Below are 23,420 nucleotides of genomic sequence, written 5' to 3' on the forward strand. Positions count from 1 at the left end.
TTTTTTAACCCCACGAATCGGTTTTGGCTTAATCTTCATTATTTCTACTTTATATAGGCTGTGTATTTATCATATCATTCCTGCTTTTACTATATGTTAGTGTTATTTTAGGTTATATGTGTTATTTGGTATGATTTGGTAGGTTATTTTTTTGGGTCTGGGAACGCTCAAAATTTTTTTCCTTATAAATTAATGGTAATTGCTTCTTCAGCATAAAGCATTTTGGCACCAAAGGTTTCAAAGGAACGCTCTACCTTAGCCGGGGAAATACGGGACAGTTGGCAACCCTACACCTCACAGACTGTCTCAGACTGGCTGTCTGTAGTTATGAGCCGAATTTCAGGGAACTAGCAGAAAGTATTCAGCCCCAGTCATCACACTGAGTACAACAGTCAATTTTTATTCATTTATTTTTCATGTTGAAATAAAATTAAATAATGAAACTTAGAATTAAAAGTGTGAAGTATTGTAATATTCTTAAAGAAAGACAGCTACGGCCTGTTTGATATGCCAGTTACAGTGTATTCTTGTTTGAATTAATTTGAAAGTTTGACAAAAGTATTTTATGTAATTCAAATACAATTCACCCAAATAAAAGGCCTAAAATTGGAAGTACAATCTGAGCTGTTTTTTCTCTAAATGATTTAGTAGGTAGATCTTGCCTTTCACTGAGGTCGAGGTAGGGGATCTTGGGCTTAAAAAGGTTGGCGACCACTACTCTATAAAGTTGATTAGACTTGATCTACCACACACAAAGCCATGCTGACTATCCCTAATCAGTCTCCTTCTATCCAAATATTCATTTAACCAGTCTCTTAGAAGGTGTTTCAATAATTTTCCCACTCCTGATGTCAGGCTCTTAAAGACTTCCTTAAACAGCGGAACAACATTAGCAATGCTCTAACCATCTGGTACCTGTCCTGTCGCTAAGGATGATTTAAATATTTCTGCTAGGGTCCCTGAAATTTCTACACTTGCCTCCCGCAGGGTCCAAGGGAACATGTTGCCTGGCCTTGGGGATTTCTCCACCCTGATTTGCCTGAAGACTGTGAACATCTTGTCTGTAAACTGTATAGAGTCCCTGACTTTACGGCTGCTTTGCCTCACTTCTATAGACTCTGTGTCTGTCTCCTGAGTAAATGTAGGTGCAAAAAATCCATTTAAAATCTTCCCCAAGTCTTTTGGCTCCACACAGAGATTACCATTGGGATCATCCAGGCAATCAATTTTGTTTGTTCCAATCTTTTTGCTCTTAACATACAGTGCCTATAAAAAGTATTCACCTCCTCTTGGAAGTTTTCATGTTGTATTGGTTTACAACATTGAATTATAGTGGATTTAATTTGGCTTTTTTGACACTGATCAACAGAAAAGACTCTTCCGTGTCAAAGTGAAAACAAACTTCTACAAATTGATTGAAATTTATTACAATTATTAAATGAAAAATAATCAATTACATAATTACTCACCCTCTTCAAGTCAGTATTTAGTAGATACACCTTTGGCAGCAATTATAGCCTTGAATCTGCGTGGATAGCTCTCTATCAGCTTTACACATCTGGACTCAGCAATTTTCCCCATTCTTCTTTACAAAACTGCTCAAGCTCTGTCAGATTGCATGGGAATCGTGAGTGAACAGCACTTTTCAAGTCCGGCTGCAAATTCTCAATTGGATGAGGTCTGGATTCTGACTTGGCCACTCCAGGACATTAACTTCGTTGTTTTTAAGCCATTCCATAGAACCATAGAACCATAGAACCATAGAAACTACAGCACAGAAACAGGCCTTTTGGCCCTCCTTGGCTGTGCTGAACCATTTTCTGCCTAGTCCCACTGACCTGCACACGGACCATATCCCTCCATACACCTCCCATCCATGTATCTGTCCAATTTATTCTTAAATGTTAAAAAAGAACCCGCATTTACCACCTCGTCTGGCAGCTCATTCCACACTCCCACCACTCTCTGCGTGAAGAAGCCCCTGCTAATGTTCCCTTTAAACCTTTCCCCCCTCACCCTTAACCCATGTCCTCTGGTTTTTTTTCTCCCCTTGCCTCAGTGGAAAAAGCCTGCTTGCATTCACTCTATCAATACCCATCATAATTTTATATACCTCTATCAAATCTCACCTCATTCTTCTACGCTCCAGGGAATAAAGTCCTAACCTATTCAACCTTTCTCTGTAACTGAGTTTCTCAAGTCCCAGCAACATCCTTGTAAACCTTCTCTGCACTCTTTCAACCTTATTTATATCCTTCCTGTAATTTGGTGACCAAAACTGAACACAATACTCCAGATTCGGCCTCACCAATGCCTTAAACAACCTCATCATAACATTCCAGCTCTTATACTCAATACTTCGATTAATAAAGGCTCTCTTTACAACCCTAACTACCTGTGACGACACTTTTAGGGAATTTTGTATCTGTATTCCCAGATCCCTCTGTTCCACTGCACTCCTCAGTGCCTTACCATTAACCCTGTATGTTCTACCTTGGTTTGTCCTTCCAACATGCAATACCTCACACTTGTCTGTATTAAACTCCATCTGCCATTTTTCAGCCCATTTTTCCAGCTGGTCCAAGTCCCTCTGCAGGTTCTGAAAACCTTCCTCACTGTCTACTACACCTCCAATCTTTGTATCATCAGCAAATTTGCTGATCCAATTTACCACATTATCATCCAGATCATTGATATAGATGACAAATAACAATGGACCCAGCACTGATCCCTGTGGCACACCACTAGTCACAGGCCTCCACCTGGAGAAGCAATTCTCTACTACCACTCTTTGGCTTCTTCCATTGAGCCAATGTCTAATCCAATTTACCACCTCTCCATGTATACTTAGCGACTGAATTTTCCTAACTAACCTCCCATGCGGGACCTTGTCAAAGTCCTTACTGAAGTCCATGTAGACAATATCCACTGCCTTCCCTTCATCCAGTTTCCTGGTAACCTCCTCGAAAAACTCCAATAGATTGGTCAAACATGACCTACCACGCACAAAGCCATGTTGACTCTCCCAAATAAGTCCCTGTCTATCCAAATGCTTGTAGATTCTGTCTCTTAGTACTCCCTCCAATAACTTACCTACTACCGACATTAAACTTACTGGCCTATAATTTCCCGGATTACTTTCCGATCCTTTTTTAAACAACGGAACAACATGAGCCACTCTCCCATCCTCTGGCACCTCACCTGTAGACAGCGACATTTTAAATATTTCTGCCAGGGCCCCTGCAATTTCAACACTAGTCTTCTTCAAGGTCCGAGGGAACACCCTGTCAGGTCCTGGGGATTTATCCACTTTAATTTTCCTCAAGACAGCAAGGACCTCCTCCTTTTCCATCTGTACAGTTTCCATGATCTCACTACTTGTTTCCCTTAATTCCATAGACTTCATGCCAGTTTCCTTAGGAAATACAGATGCAAAAAACCTATTTAAGATCTCCCCCATTTCCTTTGGTTCCGCACATAGCCATCCACTCTGATCTTCAAGAGGACCAATTTTATCCCTTACAATCCTTTTACTCTTAATATACCTGTTAAAGCTCTTTGGATTATCCTTCACTTTGACTGCCAAGGCAACCTCATGTCTTCTCTTAGCCCTCCTGACTTCTTTCTTAAGTATTTTCTTGCACTTCTTATACTCCTCAAGCATCTTATTTATTCCCTGTTTCCTATACATGTCATACAACTCCCTCTTCTTCTTTATCAGAGTTGCAATATCCCTTGAGAACCAAGGTTCCTTATTCCTATTCACTTTGCCTTTAATCCTGACAGGAAAATACAAGTTCTGCACTCTCAAAATTTCTCCTTTGAAGGCTTCCCACCTACTGATCACATCTTTGCCAGAGAACAACCTGTCCCAATCCACGCTTTTTAGATCCTTTCTCATTTCTTCAAATTTGGCCTTCTTCCAGTTCAGAAACTCAACCCTGGGACCAGATCTATCCTTGTCCATGATCAAGTTGAAACCAATCGTGTTATGATCAGTGGAACCAAAGTGCTCCCCTACACAGACTTCCGTCACTTGTCCTAACTCATTTCCTAACGGGAGATCCAATATTGCATCCCCTCTAGTTGGTCCCTCTATATATTGATTTAGAAAACTTTCCTGAACACTTTTACAAACTCTAAACCATCTAGACCCCTAACAGTATGGGAGACCCAATCAATATATGGAAAATTAAAATCCCCTACCACCACAACTTTATGTTTCCTGCAGTTGCCTGCTATCTCTCTGCAGATTTGCTCTTCCAATTCTCATTGACTATTGGGTGGTCTGTAATACAATCCCACTAATGTGGCCATACCTTTCCTGTTTCTCAGCTCCACCCATAAGAAATCAGTAGACAAGCCCTCTAATCTGTCCGGCCTGAGCACTGCTGTAATATTTTCCCTATCAAGCAATGCTACTCCCCCACCTTTCACTCCTCTGCCTCGATCACATCTGAAACATCGGAACCCTGGAATATTAAGCTGCCAGTCCTGCCCCTCCTGTAGCCAAGTTTCACTAATTGCTATAACGTCATAATTCCACGTGTCAATCCACGTCCTCAACTCATCCGCCTTCCCCGCAATACTCCTAGCATTGAAATATGTACACCTCAGAAGATTGTTACCACCACTCACAACCTTTCTATTGGTGGATTTGCTTGAATTTTTAACATCATTTATTTTCACCCCAGCCATGCTGTCAGCTCTGGCACTCTGGTTCCCATTCCTGTGTAGCTTTGGCTTTATGCTTGGGGTTGTTGACTTGCTGGAAAACAAATCTTCTCCCAAGTCACAGTTCTCTTGCAGATTGCATCAGGTATTCCTCCAGGATTTCCCTGTATTTTGCTTTTGTGTGTTTTTACACTAAACATAGCTTTTGCTCTGTTGGCCAAAAAGCTCAATCAGGTTTCATCAGACCTTAGAAGCCTCTTACAGCTGACTTTAGAGTCTCCCACATGCCTTCTGGAAAACTCTAGCTGAGATTTCATGGAGTTTTTTCAACAGTGGCTTTCTCTTTGCCACTCTCCCATAAAGCTGCGACTAGTGTATTTAAGTGTATTTAAGTCATTGGGTGTATTTAAAGTAGAGATTGATAGGTATTTGAGTAGCCAGGGCATCAAAGGTTATGGTGAGAAGGCAGGGGAGTGGGACTAAATGGGAGAATGGATCAGCTCATGATAAAATGGCGGAGCAGACTCGATGGGCCGAATGGCCGACTTCTGCTCCTTTGTCTTTTGGTCTTATGGTGAAACACCCAGGCAAGAGTTGTTGTATGCGCAGTCTCTCCCATCTCAGCCACTGAAGCTTGTAACTCCCCCAGTGTTGTCATAGGTCTCTTGGTGGCCTCCCTCAGTAGTCCCCTTCTTGCATGGTCACTCAGCTTTTGAGGACGGCCTGCTGTAGACAGATTTACAGCTGTGCCATATTCTTTCTATTTCTTAATGATTTATTCAGTAACTTGGAGATTTTCTTGTATCCATCTCCTGACTTGTGCTTTTCAGTAATCTTTTTGTGAAGTTGCTTGGAGTGTTCTTTTATCTTCATGGTGTAATTTTTGCCAGGATATTGACTCACCAGCAGTTGGACCTTCCAAGATGCAGGTGTATTTTTACTACAGTCAATTGAAACACTTTGACTGCGCACAGGTGTCCAAAAACAGATCTCCATTTAACTAATTATGTGACTTCTAAAACCAATTGGCTACACCTGTGATGATTTGGTGTGTCATATTACAGGGATGAATACTTAGGCAATCAATTATTTTGTGTTTTATATTTGTAGCTAATTTGGATCACTTTCTGGAGATCTGTTTTCACTTTGACACAAAAGAATCAGAGTCAAAAAAGGCAAGTTAAATCCACTTTGATTCATTGTTGTAAAACAATAAACTTCCGGGGGTGAATACCTTTTATAGGCACTGTACCTGTGAAGCCCTCGGATTCTACTTAACTTCGTCTGTTGGGTGAACCTCATGCCTTCTTTTAGTCCTACTGATTTCCTTTAAGTTCTCTTGCATTTCTTATACTCCACAAACACCTGATTTGTTCCTACCTGCCTATCTCTGCTATGTACCTCCTTCCTTTTTACTTAACCGGGGCCTCAATATGTCTCAAAAACCAAGGTTCCCTGAACCTTATCCTTGCCTTTTATTCTGACAGGCACATACAAGCTTTGTACTCTCAAAATTTCATCTTTGAAGGCTTCCCATTTACCATGTACACTTTGCCAGAAAACAGCCTGTCCTGATCCACAATTGCCAGATAATTTCTGATACCATCAAAATAGGCCTTTCTTTAATTTAGAATCTCAACATGAGTACCAGATCTTTTTCAAAATTACCTTGAAGCTGATAACATTATGATCACTAGATGCAAAGTATTCCCCTACTCAAACTACTGTCAGCTGCCTTGTGTCATTCCCTAATAAGAGAAAATCTGCAGATGCTGTAAATCTGAACAACACACACAAAGTGCTGGAGGATCTCAGCAGGCCAGGCAGAATCTATGGAACAAAGCACAGTCAACATTTTGGGTTGAAACCCTTTGGGTCCTGGAAGAAGACCCAGTGATCCAAAATCTCATGCTCTCCCTCTTTCCCCCAACAACTCTTTAGTTATGTGTTAAACTGTACGAACTTCCTATTTCTATCCTCACTAGTACGTGGCATGGGTAGCAATCCTGAGATCATAACCCTGAAGGTCCTTTTCTTTAACTTAGCACTTAACGCCCTGAACTCACTTTGCAGAACCTCATTCCAAAATGTTGTCATTGGTACCTATATGGACCACGACCTCTGGCTGTTCACCCTCCCACTTAAGAACGTTGAGGACTTGGACTGAAATGTCCTGGAACCTGGCACCCGGGAGGCACCGTACCATCTGGTAGTCTTGTTCTCATCCACTGAACTTCCTTTCTGTTCCCCTCAGTAACAAATCCCCTGTCAGCACAGTTCACCTCTTCTCCCCTTCCCTTCTGAATCGCTGTTAGGTCACCCTCCTCCTCAACAGTATCCAAACGTGTTGTTGAGGGGGATGACCACAGGAGTACTCTGCACAGGCTGTTTAACCCTTTTCACCCTCTGACCATCACCCAGTTTCCTGTGTCCTGCACCTTGGGTGTAACTACCTCTCTATATGTCCTGTCTATCACCCCCTAAACCTCCCGAATGATCCAGAGTTTATTTAATTCCAGTTCACCTCCTTAACGTGGAGTGATAGAAGCTGCAGCTGGATGTGCTTCTCGCAGGTGAAGTTGTCATGGACACTGGAGGTCTCCCTGTGTTCCCACATCTTGCAAGAGGAGCATTCGACTATCCTGCCTGGCATTCTTACTGTTCTGGGACTGTGCCTTCTAGAAACATAGAAAATCTACAGCACAATACAGGCCCTTTGACCCACAAAGTTGTGCCGAACATGTCCCTACTTTAGAAATTACCAGGCTTACCAATAGCCCTCTATTTTTCTAAGCTCTATGTACCTGTGTGTGCACGTGGCTAAGTGGTTAAGGCATCCAACTAGTGATCTGAAGGTTGTGAGTTCGAGCCCCAGCTGAGGCAGCATGTTGTGTCCTTGAGCAAGGTACTTAATCACACAGCGCTCTGTGGCGACACTGGTGCCAAGCTGTATGGGCCCTAATGCCCTTCCCTTGGACAACATCGGTGTCGTGGAGAGGGGAGACTTGCAGCATGGGTAACTGCTGGTTTTCCATACAACCTTGCCCCCCAGGCCTGCGCCCTGGAGAGTGAAGACTTTCCAGGCTCAGATCCATGGTCTCGCAAGACTAACGGATGCCTCCATGTACCTATCCAAAAGTCTCTTAAATAACCCTATCGTATCCGCCTCCACCACTGTTGCTGGCAGCCCATTCCACGCACTCACTACTCTCTGTGTAAAAAAACTTACCCCTGACATCTCCTCTACCTACTCCCCAGCACCTTAAACCTGTGTCCTCTTGTGGCAACCATTTCAGTCCTGGGAAAAAGCCTCTGACTATCCACAGGATCAATGCCTCTCATCATCTTATACACCTCTACTATAAGCCTACTGACTCTCACAGCTATCTGGACTATTCCTCTTCTCACCCTGTCTCTTGCAAAAACGCCATCCCCTTCTCACAATTCCTCCGTCTCCGCCGCATCTGCTCTCAGGATGAGGCTTTTCATTCTAGGACGAGGGAGATGTCTTCATTTTTTAAAGAAAGGGGCTTCCCTTCCTCCACTATCAACTCTGCTCTTAAACGCATCTCCCCCATTTCACGTACATCTGCTCTCACTCCATCCTCCCACCACCCCACTAGGAATAGGGTTCCCCTGGTCCTCACCTACCACCCCACCAGCCTCTGGGTCCAACATATTATTCTCCGTAACTTCCGCCACCTCCAACGGGATCCCACCACTAAGCACATCTTTCCCTCCCCCCCTCTCTCTGCATTCCGCAGGGATCTCTCCCTACACAACTCCCTTGTCCATTTGCCCCCCCCATCCCTCCCCACTGATCTCCCTCCTGGCACTTATCCGTGTAACCGGAACAAGTGCTACACATGCCCTTACACTTCCTCCCTTACCACCATTCAGGGCCCCAAACAGTCCTTGCAGGTGAGGCATCACTTCACCTGTGAGTCGACTGGGGTGATATACTGCGTCCGGTGCTCCCGATGTGGCCTTTTATATATTGGTGAGACCCGACGCAGACTGGGAGACCGCTTTGCTGAACATCTACGCTCTGTCCGCCAGAGAAAGCAGGATCTCCCAGTGGCCACACATTTTAATTCCACATCCCATTCCCATTCTGACATGTCTATCCACGGCCTCCTCTACTGTAAAGATGAAGCCACACTCAGGTTGGAGGAACAACACCTTATATTCCGTCTGGGTAGCCTCCAACCTGATGGCATGAACATTGACTTCTCTAACTTCCGCTAAGGCCCCACCTCCCCCTCGTACCCCATCTGTTACTCATTTTTATGCACACGTTCTTTCTCTCACTCTCCTTTTTCTCCCTCTGTCCCTCTGAATATACCTCTTGCCCATCCTCTGGGTCACCCCCCCCTTGTCTTTCTTCCCGGACCTCCTGTCCCATGATCCTCTCGTATCCCCTTTTGCCTATCACCTGTCCAGCTCTCGGCTCTATCCCTCCCCCTCCTGTCTTCTCCTATCATTTTGCATCTCCCCCTCCCCCTCCAGCTTTCAAATCCCTTACTCACTCTTCCTTCAGTTAGTCTTGACGAAGGGTCTCGGTCTGAAACGTCGACTGCGCCTCTTCCTATAGATGCTGCTTGGCCTGCTGCGTTCACCAGCAACTTTGATGTATATTTCTTGAATTTCCAGCAACTGCAGAATTCCTGCTGTTTGATCTTATACACCTCTATCAGGTCACCTCTCATCCTCCGTCGCTCCAAGGAGAAAAGGCCTAGTTCACTCAACCTATTCTCATAAGGCATGCTCCCCAATCCAGGCAACATCCTTGTAAATCAACTCACATCAAAGTTGCTGGTGAACGCAGCAGGCCAGGCAGCATCTCTAGGAAGAGGTGCAGTCAACGTTTCAGGCCGAGACCCTTCGTCAGGACCCTTGTAAATCTCCTCTGCACCCTTTCTATGGTTTCCACATCCTTCCTGTTGTGAGGCGACCAGAATTGAGCACAGTACTCCAAGTGGGGTCTGACCAAGGTCCTATATAGCTGCAACATTACCTCTTGGCTCTTAAACTCAATCCCACGATTGATGAAGGCCAATACACCATATGCCTTCTTAACCACTGAGTCAACCTGCGCAGCTGCTTTGAGCGTCCTATGGACTTGGACCCCAAGATCCCTCTGATCCTCCACACTGCCAAGAGTCTTACTGTTAATACTATATTCTGCCATCATATTTGACCTACCAAAATGAACCACTTCACACTTATCTGGGTTGAACTCCATCTGCCACTTCTCAGCCCAGTTTTGCATCCTATCAACGTCCCGCTGTAACCTCTGACAGCCCTCCACACTATCCACAACACCTCCAACCTCTGTGTCATCAGCAAACTTATTAACCCATCCCTCCACTTCCTCATCCAAGTCAATTATAAAAATCACGAAGAGTAAGGGTCCCAGAACAGATCCCTGAGGCACTCCACTGGTCACAGACCTGCATGCAGAATATGACCCGTCCACAACCACTCTTTGCCTTCTGTGGGCAAGCCAGATGTGGATCCACAAAGCAATGTCCCCTTGGATCCCATGCCTCCTTACTTTCTCAATAAGCCTTGTATGAGGTACCTTATCAAATGCCTTGCTGAAATCCATATACAGTACACTACATCTACTGCTCTTCCTTCATCAATGTGTTTAGTCACATCCTCAAAAAATTCAATCAGGCTCGTAAGGCATGACCTGCCCTTGACAAAGCCATGCTGACTATTCCTAATTATATTATACCTCTCCAAATGTTCATAAATCCTGCCTCTCAGGATCTTCTCAATCAACTTAACAACCACTGAAGTAAGACTCACTGGTCTATAATTTCCTGGGCTATCTCTGCTCCCTTTCTTGAATAAAGGAACAACATCCGCAGCCCTGCAGTCCTCCGGAATCTCTCCCGTCCCCATTGATGATGCAAAGATCATCGCCAGTGGCTCAGCAATCTCCTCCCTCACCTCACACAGTAGCCTGGGGTACATCTCATCCGGTCCAGGCGACTTATCCAACTTGATGCTTTCCAAAAGGTCCGGCACATCCTCTTTCTTAATATCTACATGCTCAAGTTTTTCAGTCCACTGCAAGTCATCACTACAATCACGGAGATCCTCTTCCATAGTGAATACTGAAGTAAAGTATTTATTAAGTACCTCTGCTATTTCCTCTGGTTCCGTACACACTTGCCCACTGTCACACTTGATAGGTCCTATTCTTTCACGTATCATTCTCTTGCTCTTCACATACTTGTAGAATGCCTTGGGGTTTTCCTTAATCCTGCCTGTCAAGGCCTTCTCATGGCCCCATCTGGGTCTCCTAATTTCCTTCTTAAGCTTCTTCCTGTTAGCCTTATAATCTTCTAGATCTCTAACATTACCTAGCTCTCTGAACCTTTTGTAAGCTTTTCTTTTCTTCTTGACTAGATTTATTACAGCCTTTGTCCACCACAGTTCTTGCACACTACCATAACTTCCCTGTCTCATTGGAACGTACAGAACTCCACACAAATATCCTCTGAACATTTGCCACATTTCTTCCATACTTTTCCCTGAGAATATCTGTTCACAATACTCCTTGCGTTAAAATAGACACATCTCAAACCGTCAGTCTGAGCGCGTTCCTTCTCTTTCACCTGCCTATCCTCCCTTACACACTGTCTCCAAGCTTTCTCTATTTGGGAGCCAACTACCTCTTCCCCAGTCTCTTCAGTTCGGTTCCCACCCCCCAACACTTCTAGTTTAAACTCTCCCCAGTAGCCTTAACAAACCTCCTCGCCAGGATATTGGTCCCCCTGGGATTCAAGTGTAACCTGTCTTTTTTGTACAGGCCACATCTGCCCCAAAAGAGGTCCCAATGATCCAGAAATCTGAATCCCTGACCCCTGCTCCAATCCCTCAGCCATACATTTATCCTCCACCTCATTCTATTCCTATACTTGCTGTCATGTGGCACAGGCAGTAATCTGGAGATTACTACCTTTGCGGTCCTGCTTCTCAACTTCCTTCCTAACTCCCTGTCTTCAGGACCTCTTCCCTTTTCCTACCTATGTTGCTGGTACCAATATGTACCACGACCTCTGGCTGTTCTCCTTCCCACTTCAGGATATCATAGACACAATTTGAAACATCTAGCCGGTGAACTTAGAATCAGAGGCTTTTTCTCAAGGAAAGGGTTAGCATTTTTCAAGATGTTTACTTATTCAGCAAGACGTGAGATTTTGGAATTCAGAATCCGCATAAGGTTTATTATCACTGACGTACAAGGTTCAAAGTACATTTATTATTAAAGTACGTATATGTCACTATATACACCCTAAGATTCCTTTTCTTTTTTTTTGGCGTGTGCCTGCGTGCATGTGAGTCTGTGCATGCGTGTCCATACGTGTGCATCTACGTGTGCGTCCATGTGTGCGTCGTGATGATGTCTTTTTCATGGCTTTTACGAGGCGCAGAGCGAGAGAGAGACTGTGTGGCGCACCGCTCCTCACACAGACAATTTCGCAGTATTTTTCCCTTTTTTTATTTTACGAGGTTGAGTTGCGATCTCGACATTCAACCCAGCACGGATGGAAAGCGTACTCGGGAGCAGACCCGATTGGTTTCGAACCTGGGAACCTCCGCTCCTGGGTCTGACGCCGATGTCATTGCGCCACCAGCCGGCCCCTGAGATTCCTTTTCAACAGACAATCACAGGCAAAAAAACAGAAATATGATTGAATTTATGAAAAAACAATGCACAAATACTGACAAACTGTGCAAATAAACAAATAGTACCCAGAACATGAGTTGTAAAGAGTCTTTGTCAGTGAGTCCATAGGTTGGGGAATCAACTCATTGTTGTGGCATTGTTGTGGTTCAAGAGCCTGGTGGTTGAAGGGTAATGACTGTTCCTGAACCTGGTGGTGGGAGTCCTAAGGCTCCTGTACCTTCCTGCCTGATGGCAGCAGTGAGAAGAGAGCATGGCCTGGTTGGTGGGAGCCCTTGATGGTAGATGCTGCTCTGTCTTTCAATTGAATTTGCCTGTTTCTTCAGTTCCCGGCTGATATTTCTCCACTCTTTAGCCCTGAAGAATCTCAGTCTCACTGACTGCATGAACAGTGGGGTATATTCTGACGGGTTGCATCACAGCCTGGTATAGAAACACCAATGCCCAGGAACAGAAAAGTCAACAAAAAGAGGTGGATGCAGCCAGTCCATCACCAACAAAGCCCTACCCACCGTTAAGCACATCTACAAGGAACACCGCCACAAGACAGTAGCATCCATGATCAAGGGCCCCCAACATCCGCCATGCTCTCTTCTCACTACCACTGTTGGGAAGAGGTACAGGGTCCTCGGATCTCATAACACCAGGTTCAGGAACAGTTACTACCCCTCAGCCATCAGGCTCCTGAACCAGTGTGGGTAACTTCACTCACCTCAACTCTGATTTCACTGCAACCTACAGACTTGCCTTCAACCACTCTACGACTCTTGTTCTCAGTATTATTCATTTTTTATTTGCACAATTTGTCTTTTGCACGTTGTATGTTTGTCAGTCATTGTTTATGTATAGTTTTTCATAATTTCTATTGTATTTCTTTATTTTCCCGCAAGAAATGAATCTCAAGGTAGTGTATTGTAACATACAATATATGTACTTTGATAATAAATTGATTTTCAGTTTTGTCTTTGAGAAGAGGGTGAGCTTGCGTGTGGACTCATTATTGTCTGTGTTCAGGTTTACAGGTGGTGTTAAACTCGATCATCAGGGCGATGGTTCCTCTCCTGCATATCGCTCTGCTTGTCCTCTTCATGATCATCATCTATGCTATCATCGGCCTCGAGCTGTTCATGGGCAAGATGCACAAGACGTGTTACTTCACTGGAACAGGTACAAAGCGACAATGGTACAAACCGACACACTCACACTCACACGTACAGAAACACACACACACTCACTCACACTCACTCACACATGGCTTATTGAGAAAGTAAGGAAGCATGGGATCCAAGGGAACATTGCTTTGTGGATCCAGAACTGACTTGCCCACAGAAGGCAAAGAGTGGTTGTAGATGGGTCATATTCTGCATGGGGGCTGGTGACCAGTGGTGTGCCTCAGGGATCTGTTTTGGGACCCTTACTCTTCGTGATTTTTATAAATGACCTGGGTGAGGAAGTGGAGAGATGGGTTAGTAAATCTGCTGATGACACAAAGGTTGGAGGTGTTGTGGATAGTGTGGAGGGCTGTCAGAGGTTACAGCAGGACATTGATAGGATGCAAAACTGGGCTGAGAAGTGGCAAATGGAGTTCAACCCAGTTAAGTGAGGTGGTTCATTTTGGTAGGTCAAATATCATTGCAGAATATAGTAATAACGGTAAGACTGTTGGCAGTGTGGAGGATCAGAGGGATCTTGGGGTCTGAGTCCACAGGACACTCAAAGCTGCTGTGCAGGTTGACTATGTGGTTAAGAAGGCATACGGTGTATTCGCCTTCATCAATCATGGGATTGAGTTTAAGAGCCGAGAGGTAATATTGCAGATGTATCGGACCCTGGTCAGACCCCACTTGGAGTACTGTGCTCAATTCTGGTCGCCACACTACAGGAATGACGTGGAAACCATAGAAAGGGTGCAGACGAGATTTACAAGGATGTTTCCTGGATTGGGGAGCATGCCTTATGAGAATAGGTTGAGTGAATTCGGCCTTTTCTCCTTGGAGTGATGGAGGATTAGAGGTGACCTGATAGAGGTGTACAAGATAATGAGAGGCATTGATTATGTGGATAGTCAGAGGCTTTTCCCCAGGGCGGAAATGGCTAGCACGAGAGGGCATAGTTTTAAGATGGTTGGAAGCAGGTAGAGAGATGTCAGAGGTATGTTTTTTATGCAGAGAATGGTGAGGGCATGGAATGGGCTGCTGGCGGCGGCGATGGAGGCGGAAACAATAAGGTCTTTCAAGAGACTCCTGGATGGCTACATGGAGCTTAGAAAAATAGAGGGCTATGGGTAAAGCCCAGGTAGTTCTAAGCTAGGAACATATTCGGCACAGCTTTGTGGGCCAAAGGGCCTGTATTGTGCTGTATATATTCTATCACACTCACACTCACTCACACATGTACAGAAACACACACACACACACACACACACACACACACGCACTCACACACAGTCACAGAAACACGCACAGACTTGCATATATAGATTCTCTCAATTCCTCATCCCTTCCTCTTTCTCTCTCACCTTTACTCCCTCCCTTGCTCCTTCACTCACTCTCACATCCCTTCTCACACTCTCTCGTGTTCGTGCACGCACTCACACAGGCTCTCTGTCTGTGTACTAATAAGAATCACACATTCAAGTTCAAGTTGATCGTCATTCAACTGTACACATGTACGTATACCGCTAAACGAAACAACGTTCCTGCAGGCCAAGGTGCACAACACAGTATTAGATTAGATTAGATTAGATTCAACTTTATTGTCATTGTGCTGAGTACAGATACAAAGCCAATGAAATGCAGTTAGCATCTAACCAGAAATGCGAAGAATAGTGTTATTTACAAAATAACTGTGAATAAAAAGTAAGTACTACAGCACATGAATATAAAAGTACTGAGACAGTGCAATATGGGTGCAATACTGCTTAGCGCTGTGATGTGAGATTCAGCAGGGTCATAGCCTCAGGGAAGAAGCTCTTCCTGTGTCTGCTGGTGCAGGAGCGGATGCTTCTGTCGCGCCTACCGGATGGGAGGAGAGTGAGAAGTCCATGGTTAGGGTGAGATGCATCCTTGATAATGCTTTTTCGCCCTGCCCAGGCAGTGTTCATGGTAGATGTTCTCAATGGTGGCCAATTGGGTGCTGATAATCCGCTGGGCAGTTTTCACCACATGCTGGAGTGCTTTGTGGTCTGATATGGGACAATTAATTGCCATACCACACTGAGATGCAGTTAGTGAGTATGCTCTCAATGGTACAGCGGTAAAAGTCCGTCAGTATCCTGGGACAGAGGTGAGCTTTATTGATGCTCCGCAGGAAATAAAGGCGCTGTTGCACCTTTTTGATCAGGATGGAGGAGTTCAGGGACCAGGTGAGATCCTTGGAAATGTGGACATCAAGGAATTTGAAGCTTGATACATGCTCCGCTACAGCTCCGTTGATGTAGCTGGGGATGTGAGTGTGGCTCCTAGCATGCCTGAAGTCCACAATGATCTCCTTGGTCTTCTGGGTGTTAAGGGCCAGGTTGTTGTGGGCACACCATGCAGCCAGGTGCTGAACCTTGTCCCTGTAGGCTGTCTCGTCATCCCCTCTGATCAGACCAACCATCATGGTGTCGTCTGCGAACTTGATTATGGAGTTAGAACCATGTACAGGAACGCAGTCATAGGTGAAAAGGGAGTACAGAAGAGGGCTCAGCACACAGCCTTGAGGCACGCCAGTATAACACACAGATACAGCTCATAAACAGGCACACAGATGCAGTTAAAAGCATTCATTTTGAATCCGAAACACAAGAGAGTCTGCAGATGCTGGAAATCCAGAGCAACACGCACAAACTGCTGAAGGATCTCAGCAGCTCAGGCAGCATCAATAAACAGTTGATGTTTTGGGTGAGATGCTTCATCAGGACTGGAAAGGAAGGGGGTGGGGGGAGGGGAAGGAGGACTAGGTAGAAGATGATAGATGAGAGCAAGTGGGTGGGAAAGGTAATGGGCTAGAGAAGAAGGAATCTGAAAAGAGAGGAGAGTGGACCATGGAAGAAAGGAAAAGAGGAGGGGCACCGGGGGAGGTGATGAGCAGGTGAGGGGAAGAGCTAAGTGACAGAAGAAGAGGGAAAAGGGAGCGGAAAAAATTACCAGAAGGATAAATTGATCAGGTTGGAGACAACATATATAGAATTAGGTTGCTGCTCCACCCTGACAGTGGCCTCATCACGACAAAAGAGAAGGCCATGGACCGACATGTTGGAACAGGAATGGAGATGGGCAGCGAAATGGTTGTCTGCCAGGATATTCCACTTTGGCGGATGGAGCAGAGGTGCTCAACAAAGCTCAGCTGAGGTCCGCTTTTGTATTGGCTACTTGATGGGTGTGTAGCAGATATGGTGCACCAGGTCAGGTTTTGAATATATGTAAAGCATATGTCTGTAACCAAAGTGGGTGAAAGGTTATCAAATCAGAATCAAGTTAAATATCACCGGCATATCTCATGAAATTTGTTGTTTTGCAGCAGCAGTACAGTGCAATACATAATAAATTGCATAAGTACTGTATATATAAACAAGAAAATTAAATTACAAAGGTAATGCCAAAAGAGAGGGAATTAAAAAAGAACTAAGGTAGCGTACACGGGTTCATTGTCCATTCAGAAATCTGATGGCGGAGGGGAAGAAGCTGTTCCTGAAATATTGAGTGTGTGTCTTCAGGCTCCTGTATCTCTACCTTGATGGGAGCAATGAGAAGAGGCATGTCCTGTGTGATGGCGGTCCTTAATGATAGATGCCGCCTTTTTGAGGCATTGCCTTTTGAGGGTGTCCTGGATGCTGGGGAATGTTAATACCCGTGATGGAGCTGGCTGAGTTTACAACTTTCTGCAGCTATTTCTGATCCTATGTATCAGATGGTGAAGCAAGCAATCAGAATTCTCTCCACAGTCCATCTGTAGAAATTTACGAGTCTGTAGAATTCACTGTGGAAGGCACTGACATTATGCCAGATGTTGAAGGGTGTGAGGGAAGAGAAGTGAGTGCAGTTACTATTACAAGGGAGAAGGTGCTCAAAAAGCTGAAAGACCTAAGGGTACATAAGTCACCCAGACCAGATGAACAGCACCCTAGGGTGCTAACATCCAGTTAGCTGCAAGATGCAAGAATACAGGGTCATGAGGAAGCAGATTTGAAGATTCGGTCAGCGGGCCGGAAGACACTGATTGTGGCTAAGCATGTTGACCATTTAGGACAGTGAAACACTCACCCAAGCATCTCAGTCAAACAAGTACTCATCGAAGCCCCAAAGAGAGAGCTGGATTATCCTCTCAGCAGTAGAATGTGATCACAACAGGATGGAGTCATGTGAACACACGAGTTCGGAGCATTGGATGCACGTTCGTGTTAAAGTGTCAGTGTTTAGTCATACACAATGCACACTCTGCCGATTGCTCTTGCCCCCGGTTCATTACCATTATCCTCCACCAATGGCCTGTTTTCCTGGCCAACGAAACCAGGCACCTGCTCCACACGCAGAACCCACATACTGTATCACACTCAGAACCCACGTCCCGTACACACCCGGAACCCCTTGTCCCGTACCATACATCCAGTGTGCCTTGTCCGGTACTGTGCACCCAGGTTCGATATTGTCATTTAAAGTTAAAATAGACAGCTATATGGACAGGAAAGGAATGGAGGGTTGTGGGCTGAGTGCAGGTCGGTGGGACTAGGTGAGAGTAAGAGTTCGGCACGGACTAGAAGGGCCAGGATGGCCTGTTTCCGTGCTGTAATTGTTATATGGTTATATGGAACCCCTCATCCCGTTCCGCATGCCCAGTGCCCCTCGACCGGTACCTGTACCAGCCCTCGACCCGCACTGCGCGCCCTGTACCTGTACCAGCCCTTGTCCTGCACTGTGTGCCCAGTACCTGTATCAGCCCTCACTCAATTTTTGCTCCTGCTTTCTCCCTTCCCTCCACTCTCTCTCTTTCTTGCTATCTACCTCCTCTATCTGCCTCTCTATCTCTCTTTAATTCTTTCTCTCTATCGCTCGCTCTCTCACTCTCTCTCGCCCACTCTCTCTCTCTTGCTCTCTTTCGTTCTCTCTTGCACCCACACCTTTCTCGGCATAGATATCATAATGGAGGAGGACCCAGCACCTTGCGCCCACGCGGGCACAGGCCGACACTGTACCCTGAATGGAACTGAGTGCAGGTCAGGCTGGCCTGGACCCAACAGCGGCATCACGCACTTTGACAACTTTGGCTTTGCAATGCTAACCGTGTACCAGTGCATCACCATGGAGGGCTGGACTGACGTCTTGTACTGGGTAAGTCACTGCCTGTGAGTGATGTTGACCTTTGTTTATTCAATATTCTTTTGGACAGAGTTCAAATTCAAAGTAAATTCATAATCTGGTACCGTTTACAAATCTGAGATTAATTTTCTTACTGCCATTTGCAGAAATTCAGTGGCCAAACATATTAATTCTGATTCCTATTCCCATTCTGACACGTTGATCCACGGCCTCCTTTTGAGCCTCATTGAGAACACTGTCAGGGTGAAGGAGCAATACCTCATATTCCGGCTGTGTAGCCTCCAACCTGATGGCAGGAACATCAACTTTTCCTTCCAAAAAAAAAATTCATTCCCCCTCCCTTGTTCTTCTATTCTCCAGTCTGACCCTTTACCTCTTCTCACCTGTCTATCACCTCCCCAGGTCCATTTCTTCTGTTTCTCCATTCTCCTCTCCTATCCGATTCCTTCCTCTCTAGCTCCTTACCTTTCCCACTCGCCCGACTTCACCCATCACCTTCCAGCTATCCTGCTCTTCCCAACTTTTTATTCTGTCGTCTCTCCCCTTCCTTTCCAATCCTGATGAAGGGCCTTGGATCAAAATGTCGACTGCTGTTCATTTCCATGCATGCTGCCTGACCTGCTGAGATCCCCCTGCATTGTGTGTGTGTGTGTGTGTGTGTGTGTGTGTGTGTGCGTGTGTGTGTGTGTGTGTGTGTGTGTGCGTGTGTGTGTTTCTCTGGATTTCCAGCATCTGCAGAACTCCTGTGTTGAAGAAATATATCATTGGACGGGTAGCATTGCGGTTAGCGAAACACCATTACACCACCAGTTACCAGGGTTCAGTTCCTGTAAGGAGTTTTTACGTTCTCCCCGTTTCTTCCAGATGATTCAGTTTCCTCCCACATTCCAGAGGTGGAATGGGTTAGTAGGTTAACGGGTCACATGGGTGTAACTGGGTGGATCGGGCATGATGGGACGAAGGGTCTGTTACTGGGCTGAAATCTCTAAATCTAAATACAATAGAATCTATGAAAAACCAAACACAAATGAAGACTGACAAGCAACCAATGTACAAAAGAAGACAAACTGTGCAAATAAACAAATATAAATAATACTGAGAACGAGTAGTGGAGTCATTGTAAGTGAGTCTATAGGTTGGGAGGCAGTTCAGTGTTGAGGTGAGTGAAGTTTTCCCCACTGGTGATTGAGGGGTAGTAACTATTCCTGAACCTGGTGGTGCCTTGGCTTCTGTACCTTGATGGCAACAGCAAGATGGCCTGGATAGTGGGGGTCCTGAATGATGGATGCTGCTTTCTTGTGTCAACGTTCCTTGTAGATGTGCTCAGTGATGGGGAGGGCTTTCTCTGTGGTGGGCTGGGCTGTGCCCGCCACTTTCTGTAGACACTACACAGCACCGAAACAGGCTATCTGGCACAACTATTTCAAGCCATTCACACTTTCCAAGAGGCATTTCCTTCTCTCCATTTACTTCTCTCCATTTACTTCAATGTGTTTGTCCAGCCTCCTCTTAAATACATTCATGTTCATTAGTTAGACCATCGCATTAACAGAAATAGGCCATTTGGCCCATCGAGTCTGCTCCACCATTTCATCATGGCTGATCCAATTTTCCTCTCAGCCCAGTCTCCTGCCTTCTCCCTGTATCCCTTCATGTCCTGACCAATCAAGAATCTATCAACCTCTGACTTAAATAGACATAAAGACTTGGCTTCCACAACTGCCTGTAGCAAAGAATTCCACAGATTCACCTCCATCTGGTGAAAGACATTCCACCTCACTTCCATTCTAAAAGGATGTTCCTGTATTCTGAGGCTGTGTCCTTGTTCTAAGACTCTCTCACCATAGGAAACATCCTCTCTACATCCACTCTATCAAGGCCTTTCACCACTTGACAGTTTTCCCTGAGTTCACCCCTCATTCTCCTGAGTTCTAGTGAATAAGACCATAACACATAGGAGCAGAATTAGGCCATTCAGCCCATCAAGACTGCTCCATCATTTCATCATGGTGGATCCTGGATCCCACTCAACCCCATACACCTGCCTTCTTGCCATATCCTTTGATGCCCTGTCTGATCAGGAAACAAACAACTTCTGTCGGCCTTAAATATACCCACAGACTTGGCCTCCGCTGCAGTCTGTGGCAAAGTATTCCACAGATTTACTACCCTTTGGCTAAAAAAAAATTCCTCCTTATCAATGTTCTAAAAGAGCTCCCCTCAATGCAAAGAAAAAGCATTTCAGGATGAATATTGTATACATTTGTCTGACATTAAATTAAACCTTTGAACCTTTGAAGGTTGCACCCTCTAGTTCTGGATACCTCCACCATAGGAAACATCCTCTGCACATCCACTGTATCTAGTCCTTTCAACAGTCAGTAGGTTTCAATCAGATGCCTCCCTATATTCTTCTGAATTCCAGTGAGTACAGGCCAAATGACCCCATATGTTAACCTTTCATTCCTGGAATCAACCTCATGAACCTCCTCTGGACTCTGTCTAATGTCAACACATCCCTTCTGAGATATGGTGCCCGAAACTGTTGACAATACTCCAAGTGCAGCTTGACTAGTGTTTTATAAAGGCTCAGCATTTTCTCCTTGCTCTTATATTCTATTCCCCTTGAAATAATTGCCAACAGTGCATTTGCCTTCTTTACCGTAGACTCAACTTGTGAATTAACCTTCTGGGAGTCTTGCACGAGGACTCCTAAGTCCCTCTGCACCTCTGATGTTTGAAACTTCTTCCCATTTAGATAATATTCTGCACTATTGTTCCTTTTACCAAAATGTATTATCATACGTTTCCTAACACTGTATTTCATTTGCCACTTTTTTGCCCATTCTTCCAATTTGTCTAATTCCTGCTGCAATCACATTGCTTCCTCAGCACTACCTACCCCTCTGCTATCTTCGTATCATCTGTAAACTTTACCACAAAGCCATTAATTCCATTATCTAAATCACTGACATACAATGTGAAAAGTAGCGGTCCTAATACTGACCCCTGAGGAACACCACTAGTCACTGGCAGCCAACCAGAAAAGGCTCCTTTTATTCCCACTTGCTGCCTCCTGTCTGTCAGCCATTCCTCTATCCATGCCAGTATCTTTCCTGTGTCGCCATAGGATTTTATCTTGTTAAGCAGCCTCATGTGAGGCACCTTATCAAACACCTTCTGAAAATCCAAGTAAGTGACATCCACTGCCTCTCTTTGTCCACCCTGCTTGTTACTTCTTCGAAGAATTCAATCAGGTTTGTCAGGCAAGATTTCCCTTCACAGAAACCATGCTGACTTTCAGTTATTTTATCATTAGTCTCCAAGTACCTTGAAACCTCATCCTTAATAGTAGACTCCAACACTTTCCCAACCACTGAGGTTAGGCTAACTGGCCTGTATTTCCTTTCTTTTGCCTTCCTCCCTTCCTAAAAAGTGAAGTAACATTTGCAATTTTCTATTCCTCTGGGACCATGCCAGAATCAAGCGATTCCTGAAAGATCATGACCAATGCATCTGTTATCTCTTCAGCAATCTCTCTCAGGACTCTGGGATGTAATCCATCTGGCCCAGGTGACTTATCCACCTTAAGACCTTTGAGTTTGCCTAGCACTTTCTCCTTTGTAATAGCAATGGCACTTACTCCTGCTCCCTGACGCTTGCGGACCTCTGACACACTGCTAGAGTCTTCCACAGTGAAAACCGATGCAAAATATCCATTAAGTTCATCTTCCATTTCTTTGTCCCACATTACTACCTCTTCAGTATCATTTTCCAGTGGTCCAGTATCAGCTGTCACCTTCCTTTTACTCTTTATATAACTGAAAAATCTTTTGGTATCCTGCTTTATATTATTGGCTAGTTTGCCCTCATATTTCATCTTTTCCCTTCTTATAGATTTTTTAGTGGTCTTTTGTTGGATTCTAAAAGCTTCCCAATCATCCAACTTCCCACTCTCTTTTGCTCCCTTCTATGCCCTTTCCTTGGCTTTTATGCAGTCCTTAACTTTCTTTGTCAGACACATTTGCCTACCCCTGCCAATTGAGAACTTCTTCCTCTGTGGAACATATCTATCCTGCACTTTGTGAACTAGTTCCAGAATCTTCAGCCATCACTGGCTCTGCCATCATCCCTGCCAGTATCCTTCTCCAATCCTCCTGGGCAAGCTTCTCTCTCATCCCTCTGTAATTCCCTTTGGTTCACTGCAATACTGATACATGTGACCTATGCTTCTCCCTCTCAAATTGCAGTCTGGATTCAATCATATTATGATCACTGTCTCCTAAGGGTTCCTTTACGTCAAGCTCCCCAATAAGATCTGGTGATTACACAACAACCAATCTAAGATAGCCTTTCCCCAGGTAGGCTCAAGCACAAGCTGCTCTAAAAAGCCATCTCGTAGGCATTCAACAAATTCTCTCTCTTGCGATCTGACACCAACCTGATTTTCCCAATCCCCTTGCATATTGAAGTTCCCCATTTCAAATGTATCATTACCCTTACTACATGCCTTTTCCAGCTCCCTTTGCAATCTTAACCCCACATGTTGGCTACTACTTTAAGGGCTATATATGATTCCCATAATGGTCTCTTTACCCTTGCAGTTTCTTAACTCCACCACAAAATTCAATATTCTGTGACCCTATGTCACCTCTTTCTAAGATGTAATTCCATCTCTTACCAACAGAGCCCACCACCACCAATGCCTTCCTGCCTGTCCTTTCGACATGAAGTAAATCCTA

General features: G+C 44.9%; 1 protein-coding gene across 2 annotated transcripts in view; it reads left to right on the forward strand.

Annotated features, from left to right (window-relative positions):
• Positions 1-23,420, forward strand: part of cacna1sa (calcium channel, voltage-dependent, L type, alpha 1S subunit, a) — a 469,610-nt gene that overhangs the window by 76,820 nt on the left and 369,370 nt on the right. For both annotated transcript variants that reach the window (XM_063065671.1, XM_063065672.1), the window contains exons 5-6: positions 13,394-13,546; positions 18,494-18,690. In XM_063065671.1, the coding sequence (XP_062921741.1) occupies positions 13,394-13,546; positions 18,494-18,690 (350 nt within the window). The remainder of the gene's footprint in view (positions 1-13,393; positions 13,547-18,493; positions 18,691-23,420) is intronic.

This window comes from Mobula hypostoma, chromosome 13, assembly GCF_963921235.1.
Source record: "Mobula hypostoma chromosome 13, sMobHyp1.1, whole genome shotgun sequence".
Taxonomy (NCBI): Eukaryota; Metazoa; Chordata; class Chondrichthyes; order Myliobatiformes; family Myliobatidae; genus Mobula; species Mobula hypostoma.